At 38.6% G+C, this 25,912-nt stretch overlaps 1 protein-coding gene across 1 annotated transcript in view; it reads right to left on the reverse strand.

Annotated features, from left to right (window-relative positions):
• The window catches only part of GLRB (glycine receptor beta), a 91,454-nt gene that overhangs the window by 47,474 nt on the left and 18,068 nt on the right, over positions 1-25,912 (reverse strand). The window contains exons 2-3 of the mRNA XM_068989956.1: positions 5,155-5,261; positions 3,398-3,465 (exon numbers count right to left, since the gene is read on the reverse strand). Coding sequence (XP_068846057.1) covers positions 3,398-3,465; positions 5,155-5,261 — 175 coding nt within the window. The remainder of the gene's footprint in view (positions 1-3,397; positions 3,466-5,154; positions 5,262-25,912) is intronic.

A 25,912-nucleotide genomic window follows, 5' to 3' on the forward strand; every position in this document is an offset into this window, starting at 1 on the left:
AAAAAAAAGTCAAATCCATAGAAATGGAGAGTTGAAAAGTGATTGCCAAGAATTTGGAGTATGAGAAACAGGGAAAGGTTGGTAAAAGGTATAAATGTACGGTTATAAGATGAATAAGGTTTGAGGATCTAGGGTGTAACATGGGGACCACAGTTGTTAACACTACTGTGTACTTTAAATTTGCTAAGAGAACAGAACTTAAATGTTCTTATAGAAGAAAAAAAATAGACACGAGATGATGGATGTATTAATTACCACGATGGGGGAAATCCTTTCACAATGTAGAAGCGTATCAAATCATCACACACGTTTTAACTTTCTTACAATTTCACCTGTCAGTTATACCTCAGTAAAGCTGAAAAGTAAATAAGCCCACTCTTGGTGACTAGGAGGAAAAAGAAAGAAATACTTGCTTATAACTGCTCTCCACACCTGTGTATCTTCTTAGTTACCCTCCTGAGTCATCGCTACTATTTCCAATTGTTATTTGTAACAAGTCATGAAGAACAAGCTTTGTCTTCAACACATTTTTCCCCTTAGAAGACATATAGTGTTGCCTCTATACAGATAATAGCTTGTACCTTTCCTAACTATTACACAACAAGGTATTAAAGAGTTTGTTTTTTTGGAAAAAGTGAGCAAATCTATAAAATATCACAGCCCTGAAAGAGACATCTGTAAAAAATCTGTCTTAGAAGTATGAAATAAACATTGCCAAAACCAAAAAAATAATCATTATAATAAAGTAGATTATTTAAGTCTATTTGATGAGCATGGTTTCAATTCTGAACCTTTAGGCTATATCTGCACAACACAAAGAGAAAGATAGGTTATTTCCTCAAAAGAAATAGCAAATATAAATAATTTGGCTCCCCTGCATAAAGGTCTCTAAATTGACAAAACTAACACTCTACTGTAATAGCATTCTTTACTCTGTTATTTAATCAATAAATTCAACATGGGCTTCCCAGGTGGCGCTAGCAGAAAGAACCCACCTACCAGTGCAGTAGATGTAAGAGACTCGGGTTCAATTCCCAAGTCAGGAAGATGCCCTGGAGGAGGGCATGGACAGAGGAGCCTGGTGGGCTGCAGTCCATGGAGTTGCAAAGAGTTGGACACGGCTGAAGCACTTGGCATGTACACATGCACACATTCAACACAAGTCTATTTTTAAAGTTTGCTCTGCCAATACTTTTATGGTGACCTGGGTTCACTTTTTTGCTAGGCAAAAGCAGAATTTATTAATTTATTTAATCAATATTAGTTAATAATACGGCATTATGGGCTCACTCATCGAGGGCCTATTGTCTTCTGTATTTTATGGAAAATGAAGAAGCAGAATGCACTGTTTCTGACTTTGAGAGATTAATACTCCATCAGAGAACAAAATTAAAACACACAAAAAGAGTTGAATTACAGTCAAGAAGTGCACAGGTTAACAAATAAATGATAGAGATGAAACACATGGATGGAAAAGGCGGCAGAGAGTGAGTGAGTGTAGCTCAGAGTAAGAGGCTCTGCTCAGCCAAGAGATGGAGGTCAGAGGTAAGAGTACAGGCTGAAAACCGGTGGAATCCGGCCCCAGCAATTGGTGCTCTGGGTTCGCTACTGTGAAGAGTGGGCAGAAGGATGAGAGAAGACCATATTGAGAAACCATGCACTATTGTATTATGATCCTCAAATAACCTGTGAGAAAGCTCCTACCCCTTTTCTGTCAGCCTTTTACTCCAGGTATTTTCAGCTTGATACAATCAAAGATGGACTGATGGGACCAAAAGAAGTGCAGTGTCTATTAACTGGAAGGCATTCAATATTTATTAAAGAATAGATACATTAATGGTACTTAATGAGCTAGGACACATGTGTTGCTCTTGTGCAAATGAGAGAAAAAAACAACCACCACCCTGTCTTAGTTGTCCTAAAATGCAGGATAGTATTGGGGATGTTTCCAACAGGATGCAACCCCTCAATCACGGTGTTTTAGGGGTAGTACAGTGGTGCCATGAGAGATAAAACAGGGTACAGGGAAAAGTACAGATACCAAATGAATTTCCTAGAAGTTTCACCTTGAGAAAATTACGTTTCTCCCTCTTCTTATGGGAAGTGCTTAAACTAGCCATATTTTCAAATGATGAATGCAACTCTTGTCTCCTCAGTGATACATACTTGTCTTTACATTGTTTAAGCACTTTCTTGATCTATAATATACTAGATATACAGCCATTTAGGTTAACTAAAAGTCACTGGAGTGAATTTTGGACTTGATTTCAAAATGACTAATTATTCAAACTACACACTCTCTAAAAAAAATTAAGTATTTAAAGACATGCTTGTATGAAAAATAAATAACATTCTCATCACAATATATTTTACTATGATATTAATTAATATAAAAATGTGTCATAATTTAAATGCAACATACAATTTTATAACATACTATGCTGCTCCTTGGAATACAGGAATACATTCTTTTTCTGGTCTGAGATATTCCCTGAAAAGCTACACTGTGTTCTAATCATTACTATTAAGCTTTTAATCTACAACTTATATTATTACTTAAGAAACATATAAGTATCTCAAAAAATGATGCCAAAAACAAAACTTTTAAGCCTTCTTCCTCCCACCTGAAATACCATTTCAGCATGTGGTTTTTCAGAAAGGGTATATTAGTATTTTAAAACATTAATAAGCAAGTGGACTTTCCTGAATGTCTTTGAGAAGCTGAAGGGTAATTGAACCACACGTCACTCAGGGAATCCACAAATCATCCTTCACAAGCTTCTTTGTCCCTAACACCCAACTCATGCCAGGCAGCAGCCCCACCCCAAGCCTCTCTTTCCTGTTCTTCCTTTTCTTCCTGGGCCTTTCCTCGTTCTTTCTTCCTATAACATAATCTTTTCAGGGAGCTCTGTTGCTCTACTTCAGGAAAATCAAATTTGCTTTTTACAATTCTCTGCTTCACATATCACAAAATTAGTACAAGAGAGAAAACAAAGATTATCCTCAGGAGACTAGAAGACAAAAAAAAGACCATGAACACGAATATTTTTTAATGCTCATACACATAAGCGTCTTAGGAAACAATGTTGCACCAGAATATTAATTGCACAAATCCCTTTCCCAGGTGGCATCCACTTAGTTGTTCAGAGTGAAAATGTTAATTCTCCCAATTCTGTAAGTTTCAATGCAGTATAAAGACTAAATGTGAACTGCAAAAATACAAAGGCATTGAAATCACTAATTCAACAAAACCCCAAAATTTGAATATTTATACTAGGAAAGAGCATGCATTTTCTTTTTCCTGGAAATTACTCCTTATTTTTCAGTTATAATTTCTTCTAATATTTTCCAGTTAAACTATTCACAACTAAAAATATGAAATGAGTTTTAATCTTACCATTGTTGTCTCTTGAATAGATCCAAAGCTGTTGATAAAAATGTTGACTACTACATCAACAGGAATGCCTGTCAGTAAAAATTAAGGATATAGTTTAGTGGCTGTAAAAACCTTGTCAGAATCTTCATATTTTTATGGTTTATACAGTTGATTGTTATATTTTCTCCAATCTACACAGATGTATAAACCTATGGTTTCAAGATACATGTTCACAATTGCTATTAACTTATTCTTCTAAATAGGGATCAACACACAAACAAAAAATGAGTTATGTTGTTCTTCATAGCATTCTTTATTCAGAAATATTTCTCTCTTAAATTTTAGGGACTCTGGGAAAATACATTTACCTTAAAAATTTTTCAACTGAGCTGATGCATTTACTTTAAGATATTATAAATTATTTTTTAAACATCACTTAAAAATATGATTTATGTTTTGCATTTTATAGTCTTTCAAATTTTTACCTTAAATGGCAAGCAGAATACAACAATTACTATATTTTGATTTCTAATCCATGAAAATGTAAACTTAATCAGACATACAACAGAATCATTATAAAGATTTTTGCCTGACCTGTTGGAAAATAATTTTAGAGTTCATAGAGTGAGAACTAAGGTATAATGTTGCCAATTTCTTCTTTGCTTTCTTTTTTTTTTTTCACTCATTGTGGGTTGCTGCTTGGGCTAACAAAGGGAAAATGTGAAGTTAGCCTTTTGGCCACATAACCTCTGAGTGATGAAAAACAGGTGTCCAATCAATACATGGTAGACATGTGACAACCCAGACCATGGCGCTGTTGAGAGTAACAGAGTAGGTTCTGGTAATGAACAAAAAACTTTCTTTTTACAACATCGTTGTATAACTTCAGTTGACTAGAAGCAGCTGCAGGCTTTTCTTTTGTTTTTGTTTTTTTTTTCCTTGTAAAGGAAAAAAAAAAAAAAAAAAAAACAAGCCTCCTAATGTTAATGCGACCTACATTAATACCTGTCCTTAGCCAGCAACAAAGATGGCAGTTTTCCAGAGATATGTTCGTATAACTTCCTAACTCAGCAAGAGGAAGAAAGTAAGATGGAAAATAAGAAAGAAAGAAAGGAGGGAAGGCAGAAAGAAAGGCAGGCAAACGTATACAATCTTCCCACAACTTTTACTGCAAGTACAGTTTTGGTTTTTAAATGGTGTGACAGGTGGTAATATTTTACTGGAGTAAAAATATAGTCATGTTTATTCACAAAGTTAACATGTTTTTAAAAACCATATGGCTTTTTTTTTAGCCAAAACATAGAGGGATTTTTATTTTAATCAATGTAGAAAACTAACAAAGAGTAAAAAAATAATTTAAATGCCTATCAGAGCTTTCTCTATTCTGAAATGAGTATATGGCTGTTCTCCTACAAAGTAGAACTTTGGTGTCTGAATGAGAGCCAGAGCCTAAATTTAAATTATTAAGGTTAAGGATACAAAGTACTTAGAAAACCCATCACATGGGTTAGCCTATTAATTCACAATAGAAAACCCGTCACTTGGGTTAGCCTATTGATTCACAATATACCTTTTTCTTTTAAACCCTAGAACCATATACAACTATTACAAGTAATGTTTTGCTTATCTTTAAACATTTTTTGCATTTAATTGCTCAGACATAAGAACATTACGGAACAGTTATTACTGTTTTGAATATCCAAAACAAATGATTTTACACAGATAAAATTAGGTTTTAAACTGCAAAGAATGGAGATATTGATGGGGAGGAGACAAACCTTTGAAATTTGGTCTTATCCTGGGATCATAACTGACCAGCAGCCTGTTCAAGATATTGCTGGTGGAGTTGGCGGGTACTCGGGCTAGGTCCTCTGCTGACTGTTGCCTATGAGAGAAAAAACAAAACCCTGGTAAGTATTTAGAAACAGCAACAGGCATGGGTGATTTTCACTAGAGGAAAGACTTTGCTTTTTGAGACAAATATATAGCATGTCTTTTTCAAACAGAAGTGAAAAGTAATAGATATTATCAGAAGCCCCAAAGATATCTGTCATTAAAAAAAAAAAAACAGAAAAGTAATGCAGCATTTAATTTTAACAAATGCATAAAACACTGCCCCAGATAATCCATGTTTCCTTCTTTTAAATAAAATTAAGCAGACCTCTTACTTGTCCTGAAGCAGTATGCAATCAAAATCTAGACAAGCACAAGGGAAAGGCAGACAAGGAGTTAAGAGAAAAAAGAGATAGTTTTTGAATAATATATAATGTTAACCTTCTATCTAAGCAAAAAAGTATGTGAAGACTACAAGATGATATGGACAAAGAGACAGTCCAAGAATTTATAAAATTTATAAAAGTCATCTGACACTTATAAAATGATACTGTGTAAGAAACATGCAATGAATGCTCTCTCTGGAGTTCGTTGTTGTTTAGTTGGTAAGTCGTGTTTGACCCTTTTGTGATTCCATGGACTGCAGCCTGCCAGGCTTCTGTGTCCATGGGATTTTGCAGTCAACAATACTGGAATGGGTTACTACTTCCTACTCCAGGGGATCTTTCGGACCCAGCGATCAAACCCTAGTCTCGTGCATTGGCAGGTGGATTCTTTACCACTGAGCCATCAGGGAAGCCATTAACTCTGGATTGGTAAAAGCAGCTCTTTTACTATCAGACCAATTAAATTAAGGAAAGTATAGAGGTCTGAGATACAGCTGCCTTTTTCTTTTATTCAATATATGTACATATTTGCTATCAACTATCAAAAAGAGAAAAAATTGCCATATTTTTCTAGTGTAATTAACTTTGAACAATGAATCTTGACTAAATTGGTAGTTGCTTGGGAGCACTTAAACTCTTCCTTGGAGGTCTTTGAAAACTGTTCTGTTGTTTACTGTTTGTTTGGGATCTATTACCACCTATAAAATCTTATCATATAATCATTTTCCCCATCCAAAAATCAGTTCAGTTCAGTTCAGTTGCTCAATCGTGTCTGACTCTTTGCAACTCTATAAAGTGCAGTACTCCAGGCCTCACTGTCTATTGCCAACTCCCATTTAATCAAACTCATATCTATTGAGTCGGTGATGCCATCCAACCATCTCATCCTCTGTTGTCCCCTTCTCCTGCCTTCAGTCTTTCCCAGCATCAGGGTCTTTTCAAATTAGTCAGTTCTTTGCATCAAGTGGCCAAATTGGCATTTCAACTTCAACATCAGTCCTTCCAATGAATATTCAGGACTGATTTCCTTTAGGATTGACTGGTTGGATCTCCTTGCAGTCCAAGGGACTCTCAAGAGTCTTCTCCAATACCACAGTCCAAAAATAATATCCATGAAAATCACAAGGAAGATTAAAACTACACTTGAGCATCCAGCATTGTCTGTTCTGTATCAATATGATGCGCCCCTGTGGCTCAGTCTCTTCAGTCCTGTCTGACTCTTTTGCAACCCCATGAATTGTAGCCTGCCAGGCTCCTCTGTCCATGGAATCCTCCAGGCAAGAATACTGGAGTGGGTTGCCATGTCCTCCTCCAGAGTATCTTCCTGACCCAAGGACTGAACCTACATCTCCTGTATTGCAGGCAAATTCTTTACCCACGGAGCCACCTGGGAAACCCCACTGAGATGGTAAAAGTGTCAATTTCATAACTGACATTAATTTATAGGAAGCAAATAATGTAATACACTTGCTTTGTTTTGAGATCCCAGCTCTGATGTATCAGGCAATTTTGTTCTTTGTTAATTATGCTACTATGTGCTGATAATATATAACCACTATAGGTGAAATATGACATTAACTAGCATTCAAAAAAAAAATCTAAAAATACCATGAGTTGATACAGACAAACTTTTCAAGTAGCTATCAGAAAGAATCCAAAACATTGGAGAAATAAAGTGAAAACCAATTAGTCAAATCTCCCCAAAGTGCAGGAGATTAAGCAGGTTTAAGTTGTATCTCTTGACTTTATCAGCTCTCATATCCTACCTAGTTGCAGGTTTGGGGGACTGGTAATGAGATTTTTCCATTTCATTGCAAGGGAAATTGTAACCTTCTTAGAGCCAACTGTCATTCCTAAGCAAAAGGTAGAAAACTTCAAAGAAAATGAGGCTATTTCAGAAAATTGGATATTAGGATGCAAATTAGTGTCCAAACTCATCTACAGGTTTTCTCATTCAAGGAAGGAAGATAGAATTGATGGATTACAAACTACACTTGAATAGGATCAATTAAGAACTGTTATTATTATCTCTCAAAGTAAAATCTTTCAAAAGTCTGTTTCTTTTAAGTAATGGAAGAACCAGACATCATAAAGACAATAAATAATAATTTATCCATTTATTGTTTTGGCCATGCCATGGAGGATTAGTTCCCCAACCAGGGGTCAAATCCATGCCCCCTGCATTGGAAGTGTGGAGTCCTAAATATCAGCCAAGTCTCACAGTAATTTTGTGGTAGAGAACTTTTCAGCCTGAATTTTTTTTTTTTCCCAGCTGTGAAGGGAGGCAGAATACAACACCCCACAATCTATACCTCTTCAGCATAAAAATTATTTTGAACCAAAAGCACTTGAAGAAAAGCAAACAGAGGGGCAGGATTTCTCTAAATTCTTCTTATCTGCTTACAGTCAGACATACTGCTATATTTAAAATCGATAACCAAGAACCTACTGTAGAGCACATGGAGCTCTTTTCAATGCTATGTGGCAGCCTGGATGGGAAGGGAGTTTGGAGAAGAATGGATACAGGTAGATGCATGGCTGAGTCCCTTCGCTGTTCACCTGAAACTATGACAATATTGTTAATCAGCTATACCCCCAATAAAAAATAAAAAGTTCAAAAAAAAAAAAAAACAGAGAAAGAGTTTCTCCAAAAGGAACCCTCTTGTCTTCAATCCCCTTCCCAGAGGTGTCATCAACTGGGTAAGATGACTCATCACGGGAGAGGACACCAACACTTGATCCACACCCAAGAAAACGGAGTCACAAACATCACACCTCTTTCACCTCTTCTTCTCCAGACCAGTCATCTTTTCTAAAAGTCACCCACTCCCTCTGCAGCCCCACATTCTCCTCCCCTCCCTCTTTCAAGACGATATATAAATTCCCAAAACTCACCACTCTCTCCCATATTTAATTTTGTTTTTCTCTGATGCTGGCCCATATATACATAACATTAAAAATTAATAAATGTGCATATCTTTTATTCTGTTAGCATGCCTGTTGTCAGACTACTTCACAGACCCAGCTATTGAGGATGGGATGGGGAAGAAAAAGAAACGTTTTCTCCCTTACAGCTGTAAGTCAAGTTACCCAAACTCATCTTTTAGCCCTTCCAACTCACTACCAGATTTTATTTTTCTCCCGATTGTCAGCCCCCCTTAGTGGAAAATCATAATTCCTACTCATCATTGAACTAATCTACACTGTTCTTTAATACTGCCCTTCTAAAATGACGCTTCAATTATACTGGTTTACTCTAATAAACTCAAACTGAAAAATATACTCTTGGGCCAACATCCATTGGATCATAGAGAAAGCAACAGAGTTCCAGAAAAATATCTACTTCTGCTTTATTGACTACACCAAAGCCTTTGACTGTGTGGATCACAACAAACTGTGGAAAATTCTTAAAAGGTAGGAATACTAGACCATCTTACCTGCCTCCTGATAAATCTGTATGCAGGTCACGAAGCAACATTTAGAACTGGACATGGAACAATGAACTGGTTCCAAATTGGGAAAGGAGTACGTCAAGGCTCTATACTGTCAGCCTGCTTATTTAACTTAAAGGCAGAGTACATCATGCAAAATGCCAGGCTGGATGAAGCACAAGCTGGAATCCAGATTGCCAGAAGAAATATCAATAACCTCAGATATGCAGATGACACCACCCTAATGGCAGAAAGTGAAGAGGAACTTCGGAGCCTCTTGATGAAAATGAAAGAGGAGAGTGAAAACACTGGCTTAAAACTCAACATTCAAAAAACTAAGATCATGGTATCTGGTCCCATCACTTCATGGCAAATAATGAGGAAAAATATAAACAGTGACAGACTTTATTGTTTGGGGCTCCAAAATCACTACAGATGGTGACTGCAGCCATGAAATTAAAAGACACTTGCTCCTTGGAAGAAAAGCTATGACAAACCTAGACAGCACATTAAAAAGCAGAGACATTACTTGGCCGACAAAGGTCTGTCTAGTCAAAGCTATGGTTTTTCCAGAGTCATGTATGGATGTGAGAGTTGGACCATAAAGAAAGCTGAGCACCAAAGAATTGATGCTTTTGAACTGCGGTGTTGGAGAATACTCTTGAGCGTCCTTTGGACTGCAAGGAGATCCAACCAGTCCATCCTAAAGGAAATCAGTTCTGAATATTCATTGGAAGGACTGATGCTGAAGCTGAAGCTCCAATACTTTGGCAACCTGATGCAAAGAACTGACTCATTGGAAAAGACCCTAATGCTGGGAAAGATTGAAGGCAGGAGGAGAAGGGGATGGCAGAGGATGAGATGGTTGGATGCCATCACTGACTCAATGGATATGAGTTTGAGCAAGCTCTGGGTGTTGGTGATGAACAGGGAAGCCTGGCGTGCTGCAGTCCATGGGATTCAAAGAGTAGGACAAGACTGAGAGACTGAACTGACTGAATTTTTGATAGCTTTTTTCATATCTATGTGTGTATTGCTAATTATATTGAATGTACTGATTGATTCTTGAGGGAACCATAGCTTCTGTGTTTTGTAATTCTCTACACTCATGTGGCAATAAATATATAATACCCCAGGCACTCTCCACCTGCCAGCTTCTCTACGTCACTTTTAGTCTCTGGATGCCGGGCTGTACTATAGTGGCAGCAGCTTTGCTCTACATTTCCACATGAAGAGCATTTGCTCTTCAGAAATTCTCTTAGGAGAAAGGTTTTTTTGTTTGTTTGTTTGTTTGTTTTTGTTTTTTCCTCAGAAGCTTCCCAGAATTGGCCACTCCTGAACCAATCACTAGTAAGGAGGAAAAAGCAATCATGATTGGCTCAGATCTATAGTCTGGTAAAGAAGAAATACTGAAGAACCAACCACCATGTCCCTTACACGATTTCACTTGATCATCACAAACACTCACTTGGTTGCATCAGAGAGCCATGAACCACACAGAGAATAGTTTTTCAGCAGAGAAAGAGGAAAAAAGAGATAGGTAGCGAGTGAGCAACAGATGAGTCAGTTCAGTTCAGTTCAGTCGCTCAGTCGTGTCCGACTCTTTGCGACCCGATGAATCGCAGCACTCCAGGCCTCCCTGTCCATCACCAACTCCCGGAGGTCACTCAGACTCACGTCCATTGAGTCAGTGATGCCATCCAGCCATCTCATCCTCTGTCGTCCCCTTCTCCTCCTGCCCCCAATCCCTCCCAGCATCAGAGTCTTCCAATGAGTCAACTCATTGCATGAAGTGGCCAAAGTAAATGGGGCCATAAGGTATATATATATGAAAACCAGGACACAGCAAGGTTCAGAGATTTTCCGAGGTGGGAGAGTCAAGATTGAACCCTGGTAACCCCCACTACTACCCATCATTTCACAAACTTGCCATAATAAAAGTAGAATATTATCTATTTTTTATTACTGTCCATCCAGTACTCTTGCCTGGAAAATCCCATGGATGGAGGAGCCTGGTGGGCTGCAGTCCATGGGGTCGCTAAGAGTTCGGCACTACTAAGCAACTTCACTTTCACTTTTCACTTTCATGCATTGGAGGAGGAAATGGCAACCCACTCCAGTGTTCTTGCCTGGGGAATCCCAGGGACGGGGAAGCCTAGTGGGCTGCCATCTATGGGGTCACACAGAGTCGGACATGACTGACACGACTTAGCAGCAGCAGCATATACTCCTTTATGTGATAGAGGACGTTAATCTTACCAATTTCCAAAATCATTTATCCTGACAATCTGAAGTTACCCTTTCTACAACTTGCCAGGGTCTCTCTTTCCTGTAGTCATCTTCAGATGCTTGGACTTCTCTCCACAGTCAAACTTTAAAATATCTTGCTTGCTAGTAAGCACAAAAGCAGTTTTGGTTGACAAAAAAAAATCTCTTGAAATGAAAACAAGAGTATATCAAATATGTTATAGATCTTTTTCTTTATTCTTATTTGTGTCAGTACATATTTTCATGTCTTTGCTGCAAGCAACTGGATACGAATCTTTAATTAACACTTCACCTTTCTTTATATTAGAAATTCAAAGATATTTTAAAATTTAAGTGAAGTCTCATGTAGTTTCTTTTCACATACATGAATCCAGGGCATTTTCCCTATCTAAAAAAACAGAAATCTTTTTTTTCAGCTTCATCAATCCTAAAACAACATTAAAGTTATATTTACCCATTAAGTATATATATAAAAGCCACTTTATTTTCTTTCAACCAATCTGTCAACAGTTCTGATATTATAATACAACAAGATTGATTTCATGGAAATATGATATTAATTTAAGACAATAATTGAGTCTATTCTGGCAAAGTGATCAGATGACTAGAGAAAATAATGTCTTGGACCAAAAGCCTTTTTACAGTCTGTCCTCTTTTGTTCACTTGCCTAAACTTGAACTGATGTCATGACTAATATATAAAGATATGCATGGAATGGACCAGGCTGTATAGCTGGATGATGTAATGTTTTCCAGAACTAAAGGGAAAATCCAGAAATGTCTTCCCAAAGGGGGAAGCTCAGTTTTCTGTTAACGGCAGAATGTTCTTATTTTCCGTGACCCTTTAGTGGCCACACTGCACAGCAGCACTTCAAAACTGGGGTGCACAGACATACTGGTTCTATGTCCTCCCTCAAACTAGGAACCTGAGACAAAGGATCATTTCGTTTTTCCGGTGAGGTACAATGCAGCAACAATATCACACATCTTCTCAGACCTGGGTGTGGCATGGATCTCTCCAGACTGGGTCATCTTAAGATGGGAGCTGCAGAGTTTCCTACAAGCACAGGACAGCAAGCAAAGAGTGAAGTTTGCACAATGTGTAGGTTTTATTATTTTTCCTCTTTACAAGGCAGTGGTTGTTTCATTCTTTTTTAGCACCACAGACATGCTGAGAATCTGATAAAAGTTATGTTCTTTCCTTAAAAATTGCCCACAAAGTTTGCAATTCTGAGGTTTCCCAGACTGTGCCCCACAGATTAAGAAACCCTCGTTCAGGACCTCCCGGGCAATCCGGTGATTAGGACTCTGAGCTTCCACTGCAGGGGACACAAGTTTGGTCCCTGGTCGAGGGACTAAGATCTGGGATGCCATAGAGCATGGCTAAAAAAAAAAAAAAAAGAGAGAGAGAGAGAGAAAGAAAAGAAACCCTTCTTCATGGAAACTAGTGCTGTTATCCTCACCTAAAGTGAGATAAAGGAAGATTTTTTTCTTTTTTAATGAGACTCTGATGGGACTTTGTCAAAAAGACACAGGAACAAACTGAAAGAGCCTCCTATGGCCAAATCTAGGATGATTTCAGCAACAAAATAAAATCAAGTTGGGTTATACTCCAAAGTACAAAATAAAAACCCGTAAGTCCATAAAGATGTAAATAAAATGACTGATTGAATAAATAAATAAGTGGTAGAGAAAAGACAAATCTCCCATGCAAAATTTCAAGTAACTGGCATAGATCTCTGTCCTCAAACTGGTACAGCATCACATCCCTCCTTGGTATGAGCTGTGCATAGAGACATCCTTCGAAAGACCACAGGATGGAAAGGGAGAAAAACAGCAACTTCTACACTGGTGAAGCCTAACAAATACAACCTTACCCAGGTGATTAAACTTAACCTGTTAACCCCATGATAAATCATGCTGATTTTGCATACCTTCAATATAGTATGATGAGAATGTTACTTCTAAACATGTGTTCTTCCTCCGCAGAACACATAACCTCAATATAACCATGACAAAACCAGTGGACAAGTCCCCGTGGAGGGATGTTCTGCAACTACCTGACCACTGTTCCTCAAAGCTGCCACGGTCATAAGAAACAAAGTCCGAGAAACTGTCACAGCCAAAATGAACCTGAGGGGACATGAGGACTAGATGCAATTTATAACCTGAATGAGATCCTGGAACAGAGAAAAGACATTAAATAAACACTAGGAAATATAAATAAGGCATAAGTTTTGGTTAATGACAATATACCAATATTCATTCTTGAATTGTAAAAAAAATGTGCTAAACTAATATAACATGTTAATAATAGAGAAAACTAGGCACAGAGTATTGGGAACTCTATATCACTTTGACAATTTTTCTATAAATTGTCAATTCCAGAATTGACATTTTAAAATGTCAAGTCTAAAGCTGTTATAACTTTTTCAAAGTGTATTTGAGAAAAAAAGAAGAGGGGGTAAATAATAATAATAAACACCTCTTCACAGGTGAGCAAGATGACAAATAGCATGTGAAAAGAAGCCCCACATCCTGTATCACCAAGGAAATGCAAATTAAAACAATAATAAGGTACCACAGCACACCTATTCGAATGGCCAAAATCCAGAGCCCTGACAATACCAAATGCTGGCAAGGATATGGAGCAACAGGAACACATATTCATTGCTGGTGAAAAAGCAAACCGGTACAGCCACTTTGCAAGGCAGTTTGGTGGAGTTTTACAAAACGAAACCTATTCATGTAGCATGATCCAGCAATAGCACTCCTTGGTGTGTACCCAAAGGTGATGAAAACATGTTTACACAGAAACCTGCACACAAGGTTTACAGCAGCAGCTTTATTCACCACTGCCCAAACTGGAAGCCACCAAGATGTCCTTCAGTAGGTGAATGGATAAACTAACTGGCAAACATCCAGACAGTGGGACAGCACTAAAACAAAATAAACTGTCAAGCCATGAAAGTACAAGAAGCAACTGAAATGCGTATTTCCAAGAAGCCAACATGAAAAGGCTGTACATTTGCAACTATATAGCATTCTGGAAAAGGCAAAACTATGAGAGACAGCAGAAAGACCAGCGGTTGCCTAGAGGTTGGAAGTTTGGAGGAAGGAAGACCAGATGATGCACAGAGGATTTTTAGGGCAGTGAAAACACTCCATATGACGTCATGATAATGGATATTGTAATGGATGAATAACATCATTATACATTTGTCAAAATCCACAGAACTTGGACAACACCAAGAGTGAATCCTCATGTAAACCATGGACTTTGAGTGATTATGAGGCAGGGTCATCGACTGTAACAAAGGTACCATCTGGTGGAGGATGTTGATGATGTGGGAAGCTGAGCAGGGTACCGGGGAAATCTCATACCATCCTCTCAATTTTGTTATGAATCTAAAGAAGCTCTAGAAAAGCGAAGTTTAAAAAAAAGGAACAGGAAAGAAGCTAAAAGATTCAAGAGAGGCAATTACACTTTCTTATCCTAAAATCTCTCTTACTTTGTAACTCTGTAAACTCTGTATAAAATCGTGTAAAACTGACACTATGATCATATGTGAAGGCTGGGGCTTATGATAAATCGCTGCTACAAGTCCGTGCATATCGCCTCACCAGAAGGTTCCATTTTTCATCCACATGGAATAATTTTCAGTTGAATAACCAGATAGACATACAAAGATAGATAAACACTTTCTATATCCAGGTAATAAATTTGGTCAGTAGTTATTTAAGAATCTCAAGAATCTAGATAATCTTGGGGTTATTATAGAGTATTTTAGTTTGCTTATTATTTGCCTAACTATAGTGTAATTTATTATCATTTCTCTTGAAATCATTTGTATTTATTTTCCACTTGGTTTTCCCAGATTAAATTATGAATTGAAGGTTTAAACATACAGGGAGTGATACCCTCTGCCATCATTAGGTCAGTTTAATTAGTTTATAGTATTTGAAAAGAATGTGTTTATGGGTATATGTGTATGTGGGTGGTAAAGTGTGTTGTGTTATAATTGGCTAAGAATTGTAATTACCAACAGTGTTCCTCAGCAATTGTTTTATTTATCACCCCAGTTAGGCTTAAGGAACTGATGAATTCCATGGAAACATTTTAAAATCTTTCATATCTTAAATTATGCAATTACCTATCCATGGCTCTTTGAAAAATATATTTCACAAAGTAGAAACACCTCTTTGAGAGGTGCTGTATACTGGATACTGACAATTTCCAAAACTCATCAAAGGCTACGGTCCTTTGGATAGAAGCTTCATGACACAACGAATTAAACCTCAATCCAAAGATAATGTTTCCTGTGCAATTATTTTCCATACTATGCAGAAATCGTATTCCACCTAGCCCAGCAGATCGGTATCCATAGAAATACTGCTGACTCTGAGACTAATTACAACTGGAACAGGACTTATCTTCACTCAGCTTTTCCCACACACAGCATTAATATAAAATATTTCCTGTCTGGCTTAATATAAGTGGTAATAAGAGAAGCCCCACAGTCACATAATAAAGTTAAGTGTGAATATCACTGAAGAAACCCTTAAGGGTGGACACGTGTTCTAGTGTCAGGCAGGCTGTGAGAGTCCGATGTGACAGCAGTGAATCACTTAGGCTCTCTGAGCCATCGTGTATTCCATGCACTTTAAATGAAGGTTTAAATGAGGTGACTGATAAGATCATTCAGGTTACAATCCGAATCGCCCTGTGATGAAGGCTGTGACCTTGTGCCCCTCGGCTCACCCAGCAGAACTGAGGCTGCCGAGAGCTCAGAGGTCTGAGCTGCAAAGCTCCGGGAACAGCCTTTAGCTGACAGACGTGTCTTGCCCTGGAGGCAACCTGACTCTGAAGACGCTGATGGGGGCGGGTGGGGCCCAAGGCACCAAGTCCCTCTCTACTAACTTTAGCGGCCACTCTGAAAGTCCATCCCAGTCTCAGAGCTCCCGGGGCACCAACTAAAGGCTCAGTTTCATCTGCATTGTTCCTGTGCTTGAATCCACCTCTCTCAGATCCAAGAGGTCTTTTTCTAGAAACAATCTCTTTCTACAGGGAAATCTTCATCTCAGAGGCTGTTTCTGAGAAAATTCAACTGATGATATAAACTAAATAAGATTCCTTAAAGAACCACCAAAGCTTCACCAGTAATGCAACTACCAATATGCTACATGTCTCTTCTACTTTAATTTAATTTAATTTAAAAAGGTTTCATTTAAGAAAGCTCTTGGCATTCACAACATGCCATGTGCCAGTTATGCATAGAAGAGTCAAACACACATGTGGATGATTCTGACATAAAATGAACTTGTCCAGTAATTCTAAGCTTGGTTGCACTGAACCCACCTGAGGATCTCAGCAAACTGCAGGTGCTGAGCCCCATACCCCACCTGCAGGTTGAGTCAACATGGGATCAGGATTTTAAAGGCTTCTCAGATGATCTGAATGGTTAGACAAATCACTTGTTAGAAAACAAAGCTCCATGAGAAGCAGACATGGATTGTAATATGAGGAACCCCAACATTTAAGGAGCAGATGGAAGAGCACAAGCCAACAATTAAAACAAAGAATGAGCTGCCCAAGAAGGAGGTGTGACCTACGAATGTCATCTGCCCCATTAGTAAGCAAAGAATGCTGCAACCATCAAGCCATCAGCTGCTGCAACTGCCCCAGCTATGTACCCCGAGGGGATTTAGGATGAGACTCACAGGATGCTGGCCCCAGAGAGCTGAGATACACATCAAAGAAATGACTTCAGTGAGCCCAGACTCTTGTATTCTCCCATACACAGAAAGCACTAAATTCCTTAACTTGAGATACCTGGTTTTCCTTAATCAACAGTAATTTTTCAAGTTTTGACTGCGTGATCTTTGTTGCGGAAACTCTTATATAGCCTGGTTCCCCTTTGCCTCTTTGGAGCCATCCCTTAGAGCTATGTGAGGTGCTGCATCCCAGGTTTACATCCTCAGTTTTGTCCACCAAATAAAACATAATCTTCAACATTAAGATTGTGAATTTTTTAAGTCAACAGAGGAAACCCATAGGTGTGGTATCAACAGAAATCCAGGAAAAAATATTTGATGGAGGGGTTGGTTCACAGGACCAAGGCTGCTGAGAGGTCAGTAAGATGAGAACCAAAGACCTTTCCAAGGATTTAGCAAAAGGGAGAGGTGTTTCCAGATGAGGGAGAAATAGAAGCCACACTGGAGTGGGTGGATTGGTCAGAGGCAGGGAGGGATAAGGACTGATGAGCTTGACTGGAGAGACTTCAGAGATCAGAGCAAGAACTGCTGTACTCTCCTTCCCCTGTGGACACACTGACTCCAGAGCATCTCAGAGATCCATTCCCTTTGCGAGAAATCCAGAAATTAGCTGAGAGGCTTCTCCACCTAACCAGCCCCAATGGCACCAGTAAGAAAAGGGGAGATACCATCTCCCCAAGACCACCCACTCCCAGATATAGACCACTGAGAACAGGGAAAGAGTGGGACCAGCATCCCAGCTCAAGGTACCACCGCAGGGACAGGCTTCTAGCTCTCCAGTCTCAGGACCATGAAGGGGCTAGCAGCCTCCATTCCCTGTGGACCACTGAGAACAAAGCTGGGACTGAAACTAAGGGCACTGGTGACACCCTTCCTGCCCCATTAGCACACAGTGTTGGGCTCTAAAACCCCAGATCCTCCCCATATCTGCACCCCCTGGAATCCTGCTGCACTCTGCACTATGGACAGCATGTGGAAACAACCCAAAGTCTATTGACAGATGAATGCATTTTTTAAGAAGGCAGTTTATGCATACAATGGAATATTGCTCAGCCCTGAAAAGGAAATCCTGCCATATGCAACAACACAGATGGACTTGGAGAGTGTGATGCTAAGTGAAATAAGCCAGGGAAAGAACAAAAACTGCAGGATTCCACTTATATGAAAAACCTAAAAAAGACACTAATATAAACAAAGGAAAAAATGGGAGTTGGCTGGAGTGGGGGCGGGAACTGGAGTCACTCATCAACAAGTTTAAAATTTCAGTTAAGGAAGATGAATAAGTCCTAGAAATCCCCTGTACAACTACCTACAGTCAACCATGCTGTATTGAACACAAGAATTGGTGAAAAAGGGAAGGTCTCATGTTAAGTGCCCTTGCCACAATGAATTTTTAATTAAAAAAAATTTCCAGTAACAACTTCCCCAAAAAGAAAATCCACACTTCATGTATATATGTATGTATAATATTTTAACTGAGTTACTGCTCAATTTAATAGAGAAAAAAGCAGTCAAATTATTAGTTTGCTTTTTTTAAAATCAAATAGATTATTAAAACTATTTCCATAGCTAATATTTAAAAGCCAAATTTAAAGCCCTGGCTTCCTTCTAAGGAAAATCTGGCCCATGAAGAGATTAAAAACTGAACATTAGCAGGACAAAACATCATTGAATATATTTCATGAACACTTCAACTTCAAAAATCAATAAAATAAATCTACCTTTTTTAACCACCCTCCCCCCACAAAGAAGACTGTGACTACTGATTCTGGAAAAGGAGAACAAGTGACTAGAAACAGGTAAGGGTTTCAGAGACACATGGACATTTTTGTTCACCTTAGTCTGTGATGTAAAATCCAAGTATGTAATGAAAGATGCAGTTGAGTTGAAAAACCTGAACAAATTAATCTCAATTTCAGATTACCCCCCAAAAAACAGAAGTCAATGAAATCTACATCGTGGTTTAGAGAATTAGCCTTGGCTGGATGAAGGGAGCCCCTTCTCTGAAAGAGATGAAGGGAGAAGAGGACACAGGCAGGATCACATGCCTAGGGATAGCTGAGTCAGACAGACGTCCTGTCCTCAAAAGCTTCATGATAGCAATCCAGAACAATTTTCTTGTTACCTGCCAATAATTAAGTTATCACACAAACACCTAGAAGATAAATGAAATACACTGAATTGTATTTTAAAACAATTTTGAACAGTAAAGGTAAACAAAACATCAGTGTAACTGATTTTGAAATTAACTCTTTAGGACTGTTGCAAAATGACTCACTAAGCATGGTTATTTTCAATTGGTTTATAGTTGCTTATATTTGTTAACACATTTTGGGGATGGGGGTGTTCTTTGAAAGTAAATTTTCAAAGAGTTGCAAATAATTCTCCCTCACAGAACTCAAACTTAAATAAAACTTCGATTCTGCATACACAGCATTACACAATGAGCCAGCAGCAGCTAGGTATTTTCCTAAACATTGGAAATGCACAAGCAAAACAACATACAAACACACGGTCCTCACAGAGCTCAATCCCTGACTCACGAAGTAATCGTCACTGGATCAGTTCAGTTCAGTCGCTCAGCTGTGTCCAATTCTTTGCGACCCATGAATCGCAGCACGCCAGGCCTCCCTGTCTATTGCCAACTCCTGGAGTTTACTCAAACTCATGTTCATTGAGTTGATGATGCCATCCAGCTATCTCATCCTCTGTCGTCCCCTTCTCCTCCTGCCCCCAGTCACTCCCAGCATCAGGGACTTTTCCAATGAGTCTACTCTTTGCATGAGGTGGACAAAGTATTGGAGTTTCAGCTTTAGCATCAGTCCTTCCAATGAACACCCAGGACTGATCTCCTTTAGGATGGACTGGTTGGATCTCCTTGCAGTCCAAGGGACTCTCAAGAGTCTTCTCCAACACCACAGTTCAAAAGCATCAATTCTTCGCCACTCAGCTTTGTTCACAGTCCAACTCTCACATCCATACATGACCACAGGAAAAACCATAGCCTTGACTAGACCGACCTTAGTCAGCAAAGTAATGTCTCTGCTTTTCAATATGCTATCTAGGTTGGTCATAACTTTCCTTCCAAGGAGTAGTGTCTCTTAATTTCATGGCTGCAATCACCATCTGCAGTGATTTTGGAGCCCCAAAAAATAAAGTCTGACACTGTTTCCATTGTTTCCCCATCTATTTCCCATGAAGTGATGGGACCAGATGCCATGATCTTCATTTTCTGAATGTTGAGCTTTAAGCCAACTTTTTCACTCTCCTCTTTCACTTTCATCAAGAGGGTTTTGAGTTCCTCTTCACTTTCTGCCATAAGGGTGGTGTCATCTGCATATGTGAGGTTATTGATATTTCTCCCGGAAATCTTGATTCCAGCTTGTGTTTCTTCCAGTCCAGCGTTTCTCATGATGTACTCTGCATAGAAGTTAAATAAGCAGGTTGACAATATATAGCCTTGACGTACTCCTTTTCCTATTTGGAACCAGTCTGTTGTTCCATATCCAGTTCTAACTGTTGCTTTCTGACCTGCATAAAGGTTTCTCAAGGGGCAGGTCAGGTGATTTGGTATTCCCATCTCTTTCAGAATTTTCCACAGTTTATTGTGATCCACACAGTCAAAGGTTTTGGCATAGTCAATAAAGCAGAAATAGATGCTTTTCTGGAACTCTTGCTTTTTCCATGATCCAGTGGATGTTGCAATTTGATCTCTGGTTCCTCTGCCTTTTCTAAAACCAGCTTGAACATCTGCAAGTTCACGGTTCACGTATTGCTGAAGCCTGGCTTGGAGAATTTTGAGCACTACTTTACTAGTGTGTGAGGTGAGTGCAATTGTGCGGCAGTTTGAGTATTCTTTGGCATTGCCTTTCTTTGGGATTGGAATGAAAACTGACATTTTCCAGTCCTGTGGCCACTGCTGAGTTTTCCAAATTTGCTGGCATATTGAGTGCAGCACTTTCACAGCATCATCTTTCAGGATTTGAAATAACTCAACTGGAATTCCATCACCTCCACTAGCTTTGTTCATAGTGATGTTTTCTAAGGCCCACTTGACTTCGCATTCCAGAATGTCTGGTTCTAGGTGAGTGATCACACCATCGTGATTATCTGGGTCATGAAGATCTTTTTTGTCCAGTTCTTCAGTGTATTCTTGCCACCTCTTTGTAATGTCTTCTGCTTCTGTTAGGCCCATACCATTTCTGTCCTTTATCGAGCCCATCCTTACATGAAATGTCCCCTTGGTATCTCTAATTTTCTTGAAGAGATCTCTAATCTTTCCCATTCTGTTCCTCTATTTCTTTGCATTGATCGCTGAGGAAGGCTTTCTTATCGCTTCTTGCTATTCTTTGGAACTCTGCATTCAGATGCTTATATCTTTTCTTTTCTCCTTTGCTTTTCGCTTCTCTTCTTTTCACAGCTATTTGTAAGGCCTCCTCAGACAGCCATTTTGCTTTTTTGCATTTCTTTTCCATGGGGATGGTCTTGATCCCTGTCTCCTGTACAATGCCACGAACCTCTGCCCATTGTTTATCAGGCACTCTGTCTATCAAATCTAGTCCTTTAAATCTATTTCTCACTTCCACTGTATAATCACTGGATAGGAATCCCCAAACCCCCAGTTCCCAGTCCTAAAAAAATATCAGTCAGTGCTAAGGTTTGCATTTGATATGGTTTCAAATACCCACTATCCAGCCACAGTTATGAAAAGATGGTTATTGAAATGTTACGAAAAATATCCTCATTCCCAATTAATTTGCTTTGCCTATTTTCCCCATGTATGATGACTGTGGGCTTTGCTCCACCTGGCAAATCAGATTCCAACCCTGCGCACAAGCATCCTGTAGCCTGCACGCCTGGGTTTCAGAACCCTCATGGGCCTCCAGGCACAGCTCCTCTACTGCTAATTTCACACTGCACTTTCTTCCTCTCCCTCCTGGGACCACATCTGAGTTGCAGGAAGGACTCAAACTTTCTTTCTCCTGACAAATAGTTAACATAGTTCCACTCACAGCAACCTCTTCTGTCTGTTCCTGTCTGCCACCCACAGTCACAGCCATCCCTTCACTTCCATGGGGTCCAGGGACCAGGTGGCCATGAGCCCCCCCACTCGGGGGACACAGGTGACTCTGCCTCTGGAGTCACCTAGAGAAGGAAAAGCATCCTCTCCATCTGCTGGGAACCATGAGAACTGCCACAACACCTCCACAATCTCCTCCAAAGAGGCTCTCCCACTGGTCTTCTCTATTCTAACTCTGCTGGGCCATGGATGCAGATGGTGGGCTGGAGGTCCCACGACCATGACTGCACAAGAGGTCTGTTTCCCAACTCTAGGATGCAGGCATGTTTGTTCTTGGCCTTTGGAACCTCACTAAAACTGATGCAGAAAAAAATCCTACTTCAAATTCCGGACATAGTGAGCTAACTTTTAACTCCCCTCCTCTGGTTATTGCCAAAAGAAAACATAATTATAGATTACTTATATAAGTTACATAAGTAAAAGTACTATTTACTTAATAATTAAATATAATTAACTAATATGGTCCTTAATAACAAACAATCAATTATCATGTCTGTTTTGGATTCTGGCTGGACACACTCTGAGGACAAAAGACTTTCTAATGTGACAAGTGACTGTGAATTAATATAGGCAGATATTATTAATATATGATATAAGCTATGCAGGCTCTTTAAAGTAGAAATTTAAGAATTTTCACATGAGGTAGGATTTAAGAATTATGAACATTATCAATTAGAATTTTAATAAGTTGGCTTTTCTTAATTAAATACAAATTCTTTATTATACTTAATAATTGAATGATCCATTGATTATTTTGACATAAAGAGCTAATAAAAACTATTTCAAAAACGTTTCATTTCTGATGTGAAGCGCTTAGAATAGCATGTAAAAGAGAGTAGAGAATCATGTCATAATCAATGCTATTTTCTGCTATCCACAAGGAAGTCTTATTGTAATATTCCCATTCAAGTAGGTTTTCCTGTAAAATGTTACACACTTTTGAAAGGTTATTTGTGCAATATTGCTTAGAAATAGGCCTCCAAAGACAGACAGACAAATATGTATAGAGAAAACAATCTGAAATGCTGTAAATGAATCTTCTGGAACTCAGGGAAACAGAACGATGAACCACACCCATAATCCGCTGCACAGCACAGTCACTTAATGCCTACACAGGTTTTACAGATCCTGTGTGCTTCTATAACAGAGGCTTAGAAGAAATACTGCTATGTTCTGTCATCAGAAGATATTGACTCTTATAGCTGTGTATGGAATTTATATGTATGTAAAGTATTTTGCCTTGAATCTGTGTCTTAGCACAGAATACACGGTAAGGTTAACAGGTGCACAGTGAAGAAGCTCAATATGTAGAACATAGAAAAAACGGTACTGATGAACTTATGTCAAAGCAAAAACAGAGACACGGACATAGAGGACACAGACATAGAGGACCTTTGGATACCAAGGGTGAGGGCAAAAGGGTGGAATGAACTGGGAGACTGTGACTGACATATATACACTACTATGTATAAAATAGATTATGAGTGAAAACATACTGTACAGCACAGGGAACTCTACGTAGTACTCTGTGGTGACCTAAATGGGAAGGAAATCCAAAAAAAGAGAGGATATAGGCGTACATATGTATGGGATCGCTGAGCTTCCCAAGTGGCTCAGTGGTAAAGAATCCACCTGCCAAGCAGGAGATGTGGGTTTGATCCCTGGGTTGGAAGAATCCTTGGAGAAGGAAATGGCAACACACTCCAGTATTCTTGCCTATTAAATCTCAAGGGCAGAGGAGTCTGGCCAGCTACAGCCATGAAGTTGCAAAAGAATCAGGTACCACTTAGCGACTAAACAAGAACACAGGTATACATACAGTTGATCCACTTTTCTGTACAGTAGAAACTGACACAGCATTGTAAAGCAACTAAACTCCTACTTAAAAAAAAAAGAAAGAAAAGAAACTCCTATTTTAAAAAAAGAGAGAGAAAAAAGAGTAACTGAATAAGTTAAACAATTCCCTTTAAAAAAAAATAAAATTAGAAACAGCAAACCAGTTATGAGTCGTAGAGAAATCATTTTCTATTTACTCTAAGTTGGAAGTTTGCTTAAGATTTCTGAAATCCCAGAATAGAATATTATAAATGCATTCAAAGTACTAATGACTGTACCTTTTATTTAGAGTTAACTATAAGACTACTACCATTTCATTGATAATTCAGAGCTGCCTAGACACATCTAATTTTGCCAAGCAAAAAGATGCATGATAATTCCAGGGATAACTTAAAGGGGTTTGTCTTTATCTTGGATATTTTAATTACAGCTTCAAAGGTGAATTTTGCCTTTTTCATACAATTCTTATTCTAACCAACTCAATCTATTTTAGTACTACTAAAGTTCTGGTCACCTAGCGTGAGTGATGTTAAATATTATTTTAGTCTGAAAAATTTTGAATCCTCTGGAATCAAAAAAGCATAGACAAAGCTAAAAAAGATGAATTATACTTCTGGTAATTACAAACAGTGCTTGTATAAACATTTTGTTCCGTATTTTGGTAAACATGTATACATGTTTCTGCTTAGTATCTATATATAGGAATAGAATGCCTGAATCATAGGGTGTACGGATTTTCAGTTTCAGGAGATACTGCCAAGTGGCTTATCAAATGGTGCTGCCTGTGTGGACTTTCACCAGCAGAGAATGAAATTGTACCTGTTCACATTCTCATGCACACCTAGTATTTCCCTTTCACTTCCACTTTAGCCACTCTGTTGAGGATAGAATAGTGTCCCACTGTCATTTTAATCTATTTCCTTGACGAGTAATGAAGTCGATCATTTTTAAATATGGCTCTGGCCTTTTGGCTGCCATCATTTGGGCATATCCAATTATGCTGTCTGCCTTTTTCCTAATGATTTCTAAACGTTTCTTATATATTCTCCGTAAAAGTCTTCATTAGGCTGTGTGTGTGTGTGTGCACGCGTGTGTCTATCTATTTGGAAACAACACAAATGTCTACAAAAAGGAGAGAAAAATAAAAGACAGTGATTTCTATCATGAACTATTATGCAGCAATGAAAAATGGTTGAACTCTTGCTACATTTAACACTGTGGATCAATCTTACATATATTTACAGGATTATTCCATTTATCATATTTCAAAAATGGGCAGACAATAAGCGGCTTCTAACTTGACAATACTCTATTTCTAAATCCAGGTGCTGGTTACATAGTTACATCTGAACACTTAAGCTGTGTACTTAAGATAAATGCACTTTTCTATATGCAAATTACACTTCAAAAATGTTTAAAAACAATAAAACACAAACAATTTTGTCACATTCTGTTATTTACAAAGAATGCATTCCTTGTTATTTACAAAGTACTTCAATAAGTTTTAAGTCTTAGGAAAAGCCTACAATAAGCCTAATATATGTTTCTTAAAAATATACAAAGTGAAATCAAGATAAAGTATTCTTACTGGTGAGGGCAACAACTAAAAAACCACAAACATGGTGGTAAGGAAGCTCATGGAAAGACCTGGACTGGAAATCAGAAGTCTATGTTCCCCTCTGGCTCCTGGCCAGGACTATGCCCTTGGCAAAAAAAATCTTACCTCCTGGGACCCCAGTATTCTTATCTCCTAGATAAACAGGATAAACTATGACATGTACCCAATGATCAAAAAAATGAGCCACAATACCCACCAGAGAGTATCACTGGAATATCACTGACTAATCTTATGACCTTAAGAAACACATGCCACAAGTTGCTCATGTGTAAAGGAAGGGTGGCACTGCCTGTTGTATCAACTCATCTGA

Source organism: Capricornis sumatraensis, chromosome 17 (genome assembly GCF_032405125.1).
Source record: "Capricornis sumatraensis isolate serow.1 chromosome 17, serow.2, whole genome shotgun sequence".
Taxonomy (NCBI): Eukaryota; Metazoa; Chordata; class Mammalia; order Artiodactyla; family Bovidae; genus Capricornis; species Capricornis sumatraensis.